General features: G+C 39.0%; 1 protein-coding gene across 1 annotated transcript; it reads left to right on the top strand.

Moving 5' to 3' along the window:
* Positions 1 to 433: 433 nt before the first annotated feature.
* On the top strand, positions 434 to 9,563 carry LOC116139133. Its single transcript, XM_031424802.1, has 3 exons — positions 434 to 568; positions 6,331 to 7,311; positions 9,288 to 9,563. Exons 1-3 carry the CDS (start codon positions 434 to 436, stop codon positions 9,561 to 9,563), a joined length of 1,392 nt encoding a protein of 463 aa, XP_031280662.1.
* Positions 9,564 to 11,335: the final 1,772 nt, after the last annotated feature.

Below are 11,335 nucleotides of genomic sequence, written 5' to 3'. Positions count from 1 at the left end.
AAGCAAAATTATAAACAAGGCAACTCGAGCTGCGCTTGACGCAATAATCCACCAACTCCCTGAACACATCAGTATCGGGGCCTCGGTGGTCAGGGACGCCATCACCTCGTGGACCTATGCGGGCATTAGGGATTCGTCTACTCCACAGCTGCTGGCTTAGGTATGCAACCACATGACAAAGGTATCAGTAGTTCTCTCCCTTCTTCCTGTTTTATATACATTTTTCTTTATTTGTCACTGACTTTCATTTTTTCTTTATTAGGCTTACGTGGCGAGCAGGCTTCTCTATGATGAGTATTACCCAACATTGATGGGCACTCACCAGGGGTGGCAAGAAGCGAAGATGCTCAAGGAGGATGCTTTGGTTAGGGCCGAGGTGGCAGAGAAAGAGAATGACTCGAAACAGGCCAAGCTTGAGCGGCTTAAATAGGAAATGGTGGCCTTCAGGGTCAAGGAAAGGGAATTCCTTGACAAAGTTGAAGCGATTGAGGCCGCTCAAGCAAAGGCCAAAGCTAAGGCGGTCGAGGCTAAGAAGCGTTTGGCACAGCAGCGAGGTGCTAAGAATAAGGTAAACTTCGAGCTCACATCAACTCAAAAAATTGCCTCGAATTGGGAGGCAAAGTTTAAACAGGTCTCACTCGATCTTGCCTAGGAGGCGGAGGGTCGACAAAAGGTCGAGGCCAAAACTGAGCTGCTTAGGTTCGAAGTCGAGGAGTTGAACGCAACCGTCACGAATAAAGCTTGGGAGATGTCGGTCTTCCTTGTGTAGAAGTTGTGGGAAGCTCATCCCTCGATCGACTTTTCCTTTCTTCCGCAGGCTTACAATCAATGAAAGACATTTTTTTATTGTAACCAAACTTTACAATCAATGAAAGACATTTTTTGCATATATTTGTTGAGCAATTTTTAATTTCTGCAAAGTCGTTTCGAAGTTGTTCCAAGTTATGCGTAGCTCACTTCTTGAGGAACTTTTTGAATATACTTGAGAAAATTATGTGCGACAGCTCTGAGTTTAGACTAGCTGCTTGTCTTGAGTTTTAGTTGTTGGCTTATGATCGATTTTCCTTCGACGTGTTTTACTTGACTTTTTCCAAGTGTAACTTCGTCGATCTGGGGAATTTCACCCATAATGAGTTGGATTTTGGTGTGGCTTATCGAGATAAGTTGCCTTTTTTTGAACTCTTGACTCTGAGTTTTTTGATGTGATCGTGTAGGTCGTGATTTTTGAAACAAAAGATAATAAATTACGAACAAGATACTGATAAACATAAAATAACAAACAAAGTAAAGTTCATGAATAATACCTATTTTTATTGATAATATTTTGGCCATAAGCGACCTTACAATGAATATAGGGGAGAAAATAAAACATGATTGGAACTCAAGCTACTTATTGGTAATACCTTTGCATATGCCCGGTGTTCCATGCTCATAGTATGGCTTTGCCATTGAGGCACTCCAGGCGGAAGGTTCTTGGTGCGAGCTTTTCGGAGATCCTAAATGGACCTTCCCATTTAGACCTAAGTGCCCCCAAATTCGAGTTTTGTGTACCCTGAACAGCCTTTCTAAGGACTAGCTCGCCCACTTTAAAGTCTCTATTCTTGACTTTGGCATTGAAGTATCGTCTGGCTTGCTATTGGTACGAGACAAGCCTTAACTGAGACTTGGCTCGATGTTCCTTGATTAGGTCTAGTCTCAAGCAAAGAAGATCTTTGTTAAAGACTTCGTTCCGGAATAAACTAATCCCCACTTCAACTAGGGTCATTGTTTCACACTCATATGGTAGAAAGAATCGAGTTTCTCTCGTCAAACTTTTGGTTGTCATTTTGTAAGACCATAAGGCCTTGGGCAATTCCTCAACTCATCTTCCCTTTAAGGCATCGAGCTTCTTTTTAATGGTGTGCTTGATCACTTTGTTCACAGTCTCTACTTGACCGTTAGCTTGAGGCCAATAAACAGTAGCAAAGCTCTTCTTAATACCAAGTTGTTCACAGAAAGATCTGAAGTCCTCACTGTCGAACTATTTTCCATTGTCGATATTGTGTGGGGGATTCTGAATCTACGAATGATGTTTTTGTAGATGAAATCTTTCAACTTGTTCGACGTGATGGTAGCTAAAGGCTTAGCTTCTGCCCACTTAGTGAAGTAATCTACTATGCCCACTGCGAACTTAATCTCCTTTTCCTTGAGGGAAAGGGTCGATCAAATCAATCCCCTAAATTGCAAATGGCCAAGGACTCGTCAAGGTGGTTAACTCTTGAGGTGGAGCTCACAGAACATTTACAAATCTCTGGCATTTGTCGCATCTACGCATATAGTCTATTGTATCGTCAAAAACTACTGGCCAATAGTAGCCTTGGCAAAGCACTTTGTATGCTAGAGATCTGCCCCTTGCATGGCTCCCATAGATGCCTTCGTAGATCTCTCTCAGAACATAGTCCACGTCTTCATGGTCAACACATTATAGGAGCGGTGAATTGTACCCACGCTTATACAGTCTGTCATTGATGAGCGTGTATCGAGCTGATTTTGCTCGGAGTGTTTTGGCTTCATTTCTTCCTTCAGGCACTATTCCGTCTTTTAGGTAGGCGATTATTACATCCATCCAGCTGTATCTCTACCCTGTTACTAAGACTAGTTCTTGTGGAACGAGGATACTTAGACTTGGGAGGAATTTAACAGGTATTGAATTAGTCTTCTCTTGACTCATTGCAAAAGCTAGGTGAGCTAGAGCATCGGCCACTGAACTCTTCTCCCTCGGGATTTGATGAATAGTGAAAGATTTGAACTGCTCGAGCTTGGATTTCACCTATTGGAGGTAGAATGCCATTCAGTCTTCTTTTGCTTGATATTCCCCGGTAATCTAATGGACTACAAGCTGAGGAGTCGCTATAAATCTTGATGGACTCTACCCTCATTTCCTTAGCGAGGCGGATCCCTGGGATTATTGCTTCTACTTTGCCTTGTTGTTAGAGGCAGCAAACCCAAATCTAATTGTAGCTCTGATCAGGCTCCCTTAGAGACTTTCAAGGAAAAGCCTAGCTTCTACCCCCTTCTCATTTGAGGACCCATCTACATACAGAGTCCACTGCCATAAATTGTCAAGCCTTGGTTTTCGTTGTTCGCTTACCTCTGAGGTGCTTGCCTATGGCTGGCTTACTTCTCCTTCAGGCTGATAAGAAAACTTTGAAATAAAGTCTGCCAAAAGCCTAACCTTTTATTATTGTTCTGGAGATGTACTTGATATCATGCTGACTTATCTCCATCATCTACTAGATCAATCTGCCCGATACCTTGAGCTTCTGCATTATTTTCCTCAATGAAAAGTTTGTTAGCATATGTATGGACTGTGCCTGGAAATAAGGTCACAACTTCCGAGCGGCGATGACAAGGACATAGGCAAGCTTCTCCATTTCGGGGTATCTTGTCTCAACGTTGAGGAACCTCTTGCTCACATAGTACACCGGCCACTGCACTCCCCTTTCTTCGAGTACCAAAGCTGTCCTAATCGCGAACTTAGATACCAATAAATATAGTAGTAGCGGCTCGCCCTAGACGGGCTTTAATAACAAATGAGGATGCCCTTGATGCTTCTTCAATTCCTGGAATGCTTTCTCGCACTCCTCTGTCTATTTGAAACCCTTTTTTCCCTTTAGGATCTCCAAGAATGGTAGGCACCTATCTGTGGCTCATGAAACAAATCTGCTGAGCATGGCCACACGCCGTATCAAACTCCGAACCTGTCTTATGCTGGTCAGGCTTTTCATGTCCATGAGAGCTTGAATCTTTTCTGGGTTGGCTTTGACACCTCGTTGATTTACCAAGAAGCCCAAAAACTTTCCTTAGCTTACTCTGAAAGAGCACTTTAGAGGGTTGAGCCTCATTCTATATTTTATGAGGATGTCGAACATTTTTCCCAAGTGCTCAACGTAACTTTCGGCGACCTTTGATTTGACAAGCATGTCGTTGATATACACCTCCATTGTTTTGCCGATTTGCTCGGCGGACATCTTGTTCACCAAATACTGGTAAGTCGCCCCAGCATTCTTCAAGCCAAACGGCATAACCTTGTAACAGTCAATACCCTGGTCAATAATAAATGAGGTATGTTCTTCATCGGGCTGATACATCGAGATTTGGTTATATCCCAAGCAGGCATCCATAAAGCTGAGTAATGGGTTCCCGGCTATCGCATCCACTAATTGGTTGATCCGAGAAAACGGAAGGCTGTCTTCGGGACAAGCTTTGTTCAAGTTTGTAAAGTTGACGCAAGTCTGCCACTTGTCATTCGACTTTTTTACCAAGACTGGGTTGGTGAGCTAGTCCGGGTATTTCACTTCCTTGATGAAGTTGATGTTCAAGAGTTTGTTAACTTCATCCTTGAGCACTTTAAAGCACTCTGCATCCATAGATCTTCTTTTTTGTCTGATTGGCCAAGCTGCTAGGTTGACATTCAATATGTAGCACATTACCTCGGGGTTGATCCCCACCATATCAAAGTGTACCCATGCGAACACGTCGAGATTTTTCTTTAGAAACTAATGTTCTGAAACCCGGACCGGACCGGGCGGTCGAACCAGTCTAACCGGGTTTCACTTATATTTTCGGTTTAAAAAGAATAAAAAACCGATATTTTGCTTCAAACCGTTTCAAACCATGGTCGGACTGTCGCACTGTAGCAAACTGACGGTCCAACCGGTATAACAAGGAAATCCGGTCCACACCTAATTCGGTTTAATCACATGAAATAAAATAAAAAATTAAAATCCACAAACACAAAGTCAAATGTCAAACCCCCACAATTTTTAATACATTTTCAATTTGCTTTTTGCGTTAAGCTGTGAGCTACTAAGTTGTCTGCCACTTTGAAAAATTTCCTTTTTGCCTTTTTCATTTTGGTTTGCTACTTTGCCATTCGCGATCTCCACTCTCCAGTCCAGTCCTCCTCCTCTTATCCTCCATTCACGATCTCGGATCTCCTTCAAGCTTCAGCTTCAACGGTTCAGCCTTTAAGTCTTTAGCCTTCAAGTCTTCACTCTTCAAGTCTTCGGTCTGCTACTCTACTTCAGTGCTTCTTCCTTGCCATGGCTAGTCTGTTGCAAGTCTTCATTCTTCAACTTCAAGTCTTCAATGGTTCAATCTCTTCAATCATCACCGTCGCCATATAAAAGCCTGCTTCTTGCTTGTCGTTGCTGGTCTGCAGAATTAGTCACTTCAGTTCAGATTTCAACCTTCACATCTGCTGCCGTCTGCGAGCTGCCGTTTGCCGTCAACCAAGTAACAAACTACTATAAGAGACTAAGAGTCATCCTATCTTTCTCTGTCTTCTATTTCATATCATGATTCATGATATTGTATATTTGTATTGATGGCTTTATGTACAGAGTTATGAACCATGTTAGTGGCTGGCTTTTGGATTTATGATGTGTAGAATCTGTAGATTTTATTATCTTCTTGTTGTCTATCTAGGTGGCCAACTTGTTTTATAATGCTGGTAATTTTGCTTAGACTTTTTGGAGATTTGGTTCTGTTTTTTTGTTTGTTCATGTGGCCAACCTACGTGTTTTACAATTTACACTCGTAGATTATGTAAATTCGCCCCTTGTTTTTGGTTTTGAATTGATTCATGATATTGTATTATTGACTTATTGTGACGTGAAATTATGAAATGTGAATCACTGAATCTGTCAATTTCTCATGGGAAATTAGAAATTGATGGTGAAACTGTGAAAGTTGCTTGCACCGTGAAGCTTTATTATTAGTTTATTACAGTAAAGAGTAATTGAAAGGGGGAGTTTATTCATGTTGTGAATTGTGATAATAACACAGGTATTGATTGGGATTATCATAACAGAGCTAAATTGGATGTTAGCAACTATTTTTGTGGAGAAATATTATTATTGATTTTCATAATTCAAATTGGAAAAAAAGGTTTGTTGCTTGGGAAAGTTTTAATCATGCATAGAATAAAACAATCTTCATCTGTTATGGACTAATAATAAATATAAGCATCCAGGTTTTATTATTTCTAGCATTTTGGTTTTGGGTTTTGACTTATCAATTTGCTTGGTTCTTCCATTTAGTAGCATGAATGCTCTTGATTGAAAAACAAATTGATTTAAAGTTATATCTTATAAATTATAACAAATTGATTGTTGGTTGCCACTTGCCAAGGGAGATAATGGCATCATCTTCGTCTGCACATAACTCATCAGCCGCGTCCATTTCTCGCAATCTTTTCGAGGAAAGACCGATATAGCATGGGGACATGTTCTTGAGAGTGTTGATAAAGATGGAACAAAAATATTATCTTGTCTTCATTGTGGCAAGGTTACTAGAGGTGGTGGTATTTTCATAATGAAGCAACACCTAGCAGGAGTAAAAAGGGATATTGGAAAGTGCCCGAAGGTTCCATTTGATGTTAAATTCAATATGAATGAATCACTAAAAGAAATAGGAGTAAAGAATAAGGAAAAAGAAGATTTTCGGAAGCATGCAACTCCTTTTGGTGCTACAGTACATGAATTTGAGGGTGATAAGTTAGATGAAGAAAATGAAGAGGTTTTCCCATCACAAATGACCATGAATGAAGGTGGTAGTAGTGGCGGTAAAAAACAATTTACGAGCAGTAAGAGAAAGAAAACTACGGGGGTTAGTAATTATTTTGCTCCACGAACTACTTATGGGTCTCAGCCTTCAATTAAGAGTGTTTTGGCTAGAAAAGATGCAAAGTGGAGAGCAGACATGTGTGTTGCACGATTCTTTTATAATGCTTGCATCCCGATGAATGCTTTAAATTCAATTTATTTTCAGCCTATGTTGGATGCTGTAGCTGCAATTGGCCCTGGGTATAAACAACCTACTTACGATGCTATGCGTGTGAATTTATTGAGAGATGCTAAGAAGGAAGTCCAATTAATTGTTGACAATTATAAGAGTATTTGGCAAGAGGTTGGATGTACATTAATGGTTTATGGTTGGACTAATACTTGCCATAGATCATTGATTAATTTTCTCATATACTCTCCTAAAGGTGTTTACTTTATAAAATCAGTGGAGGCTTCAGATGTTGTAAAGGATGCCTTTACATTGTTCAAGTTGTTTAAGGAAATGGCTTTATGGGTTGGACCAAACAATATTGTCCATGTTGTCACAGATAATGGAGCAAATTTTAAAGCTGCTAGAAGAATGTTGTCAGAGAAGTATGAGAATATTACTTCGTCGCCCTATGCAGCACATTGCTTAAATTTAATTTTGAAAGATATATCTGAGTTGGACCACATAGTGCATCTTGCAAAACGTGCTTCTAAAGTAACCAAGTTTGTGTATGTTAGTAAACGGTCCCGTATACGCAGCGAAAACAAAAAAAAAATTAATATAACAGGATCGTTTACATGAGCCAAGATCAAGGGTATAATTTTACAATTCATATTAAAACAAGAATCTGCAGAAATTAAAAATCTGTGTTTAGAAACCATACGCACGTTTGGAGGGTCCACCACGATTGTCTTTGAACATTTTGCTACCGATCCAAGTGTAGGATCGAACCCACGTAGTCCACACGAAGACAATCTCAAAAGAACCAAAGAGGTATTTGCTAAATCCTCTTTGGCTTCAAGATTAAGAAGAAAAGAAATCAAATTGAATTGATTTAGGCCAAAGAAAGGTTTCTGGCGTGGGAGTGTCAAATGGGGGCTGTGTGTTTTGTTTTTAAAAAAAAATCAATTCTCCTAATTAATTAACACACACTTTTCTTTTTATAGTAAAATAATCAAGTTGCCCTAATCCCATACGAAATAGGCTTGGGCTCCAACCCAAACGCCCCATGTTGCCAAACACTCCCAATTTGATTTATTTTATTTTCCATCATTATCTCAATTAAAATCAATTAATATATATTAACATTTAACAATAATTATAATATATTTAAATATGTGCGAACACACATTTAAACGTAATTTCACTTAATTTAATTTTTCTAACAAATTAAATAAAGGCTACGACCTAAGCAAATTTAATTGCACTGTGAAATTACCAAAATACCCTTTCGCCTTAAAAGACGAAAACGCCCTTCTTTCTTCTTGGATCTTAAATTATCTTCTATGTGTGTGACCCATAGGCTCCTCATCATACCGGCAGTGTATAGTATCACGATTAACACCAATTAATCGTCTCACTAATACACAGACCAAGATTGGCCCCTAGCAAGGCATCATGGCCACCCGATAGATTCGGATTCAGCAAAGTAGCTACCTGTCAACGATATGGTTACCGTACAATTCGATCCTTTCATCATACGTTATCTCGACGAGACGAAGGCATAGAAATAGTGTCAACCTTCGGTTACTCTCGATATTATGTATTCAGTTTCTGGACCAATGACCCGTATTATAAACTGGATAGAGCAACAACTCAATCCCACTGTGGCCACAGTTTTAGTGTCATTGCCATATACTGAATTGCGCCGTGAGATAACTTTCTCCCGTACCCGGGAGTGATAAATCCTCTGTCAATCCACCATAGTCTTGATACACTCCTTGATGCAGCCAATCACCACCGTATTGACAGCTCTGAAAAGAACTGCGTTAGGCTAGTGTCAAACTACACCAATCGGTGCACAAGGCGCTCCGGTGATCTCAAGTCTAAGGATCACATGCACCACCATTCGTTAGAGGATTTGTTCCATAGACACTGGGGTTACCATCCATATGGAATCCTCTGGTGGGTCAGTCCAGTGAACTTGCTGTGGTGTAATCGCCTACAACAAACACCCATGTGTTGCACCAGGTTGTCACCAAACAACCTTGACAAGTGAGATCAGTCACTGCCTTTCGACAGGGTCGTTCAACACTATGATAGCCTTACCGTATTATCTGTGCCCTTACTTCAGAATAATACTTGGGCTACGGACGTTTCTAGAATGGCCACCATATGTGCTCATAGGGTTCTCACTATCAAGATTTGAAACTCTTGATACCCTCGTCACGGTTCTACCATTCTAAGGACATATATCAAAACATATTGTAATAATAATGATTTACGCGATATAGAATAAAATGCCTTTTATTGATTAATGAACATTATTACAAAGAGTCAATTCTACAATAATTGATTGGCTCTAGGGCATCTACTCTAACAGTGTATAATCACACAATTTTGATAGCTTGGTTGAGGAAAAGAGAGGTAATAGCTTATAAACCTTTAACTCATGTTTTTGTCAATTTATTACATAATAAACATTTTGTAATAATTTACTAACATCTATTATGTATGTATCACTTGAATAGGGTTGGAAAGAAATCATACGACCGGGTGCAACTCGGTTTGCTACTACTTTCATTACATTAAGAAGTCTACATGAGCACAAACATGACTTGCAAGCTATGGTGACTGATAGGTTTTTTGTGGACTCTCGATATGCCAGAAGTAGTAAAGCCAAGAATGTTATTCCCATAATTCTAGATAATGAATTTTGGGATGACATGGGTTACGTTTCCAAAATTGTGGCTCCTTTGATGCGTTTGTTGCGGATTATAGACTCAAATGAGAGACCTACAATATGATATGTATATGATGGCATGTATAAAGGCAAAAAAGCGATCAAGAAGTTCTTTAAAAAGAAAAAGACATTGTACAAGCCTTATACCGAAATTATTAAGCTGCGGTGGGATATGCTTTTGCGCCGCGACATTCATGCCGCTGCTTATTATTTGAATCCAGCTTTTCAGTATGATCGTGCAACTTTCTGCAAGAAACCAGAGGTTATGCGTGGTTTCCTTGATGTTGTCGACAATAAAGCAAATGCATTCAAGTTGAACAAGACAAAGTTAGTGGACGAAAGTAGAATATATCGAGATCGCAAGGAAAGCTTTTCTCGTGAGCTTGCCCTTCAAACTTGCAAAACCACACGACCTGGTATGTGATACTTATTAAATTTCTCAATTTTAAGTCCAATTTCTAAGTTATGAATTTGTTTATTTAATTATTTCATATGGTTAACACTTTAACTTTCAATTAGATGAATGGTGGAAGACATATGGGTATAGTACTCCACAGTTACAACAGTTTGCAATTAAAATTCTGAGCCAAACTTCAACCTCTTCGGGATGTGAGCGAAATTGGAGTATTTTCGAATGCATCCATACAAAAAAAAGGAATAGATTGGAGCATCAACGGTTGAATGATTTGGTTTTTATCCATTATAACTTGCGTTTGAAAAATAGGTATAAAGCATTGGCAATTTTAATATTTTTATTATCTCGTATTTTTATTGATATTTTTATTTGGCATGTCTTTCAGGATGTGTTACAAGAAAAGCAGTTGTGATACTATCGATTATGAAAGCATTGACAGAACAGAATTTTCGATTGTTGATGATGAACAGGAGGGTGATGAATTCAATTTAGATGAATTGGAGCAAGCACTTTACGAAGAAGGATCTATTCCTATCGGTGTTGGTGATCAACCCTATTATGATTCAGCAGATTGTTTTCCAACTTTTAACCAACTTGGTAACTATTTTAATTTATAATATCAAAAAACAATGTACATTATAAGTTTTAACTTATGTTTTTAATTTTTGCTAAATTTGTAGTTGATGGTGATGATAATGATGATGACTCGGATGATGATGTGGATAATCAATTTAGGATGGGTTGAACCGTTGAAGAATCTGTTTGGTTTCTCCTTTTTCCCTTCACTTACCGTGAGCTGCTACTGAATTTGTTTATGGTTGGGTTGGTGGAATGGATTGATTGATATTGTGTAATTTTGTATGTTGGTTGGTGGATTGGTATTTTGATATTTTGTAATTTTGATGGTTGGCTGTTGGTGGATTCATATTTGATATTACTTTGTAATGCCTTTAATGATGTTTGAAACTTTAGAGTTTAGAGTTTAGACTTGAGGATTGAATTTGTAAACATTAACTATCAAACTTTGATGGTTTTAATTTTTATTATTATTGCAGGGTTGGTTTGATGGTTTTTAAATTTTAGTTAGATGAAAACCTAGATTTTTTTTCCTTTTTTGCATTTTTGTTAACGTCAACATGCTGATGTCACGGTCGAACCGGTCCAACCGTTCGAACCGGGAACCAGGCATTTGGCTGAGTCGACTCCCAGTCTCGTTTTCAGAACATTGTTAGAAACGCCACTAGATTATCTGCCATTTCTTTGCCCAGACTGCTACCAAATTTTAACACGTGAATTTGGTCTTTTTCGCTAACAACTATTTCTTGTAGCTCTTCTATCGGCCCTACTGTGGGCTTTTCTTTATGGGTGCGAGGATCTATGTATCCTTAAGAGGTTTGAGGTTTGGCTCAGACTTTGTAATG

The sequence above is a fragment of the Pistacia vera genome, unplaced genomic scaffold (genome assembly GCF_008641045.1).
Source record: "Pistacia vera cultivar Batoury unplaced genomic scaffold, PisVer_v2 Contig347, whole genome shotgun sequence".
NCBI classification, from domain to species: Eukaryota; Viridiplantae; Streptophyta; class Magnoliopsida; order Sapindales; family Anacardiaceae; genus Pistacia; species Pistacia vera.
Note: the sequence above shows the minus strand (reverse complement) of the source record. Positions and strands in the feature narration are given on the sequence as shown.

What these genes read in the sequence shown, in the direction of transcription:
- LOC116139133 (XM_031424802.1), top strand. Translation starts at nt 434, where the DNA reads ATGGTGGCCTTCAGGGTCAAGGAAAGGGAATTCCTTGACAAAGTTGAA. An exon ending in AGCGAGGTGCTAAGAATAAG is followed by an intron (nt 569 to 6,330) that starts GTAAACTTCGAG and finishes CATTGTGGCAAG; the next exon opens with GTTACTAGAGGTGGTGGTAT. An exon ending in TTGCAAAACGTGCTTCTAAA is followed by an intron (nt 7,312 to 9,287) that starts GTAACCAAGTTT and finishes TCACTTGAATAG; the next exon opens with GGTTGGAAAGAAATCATACG.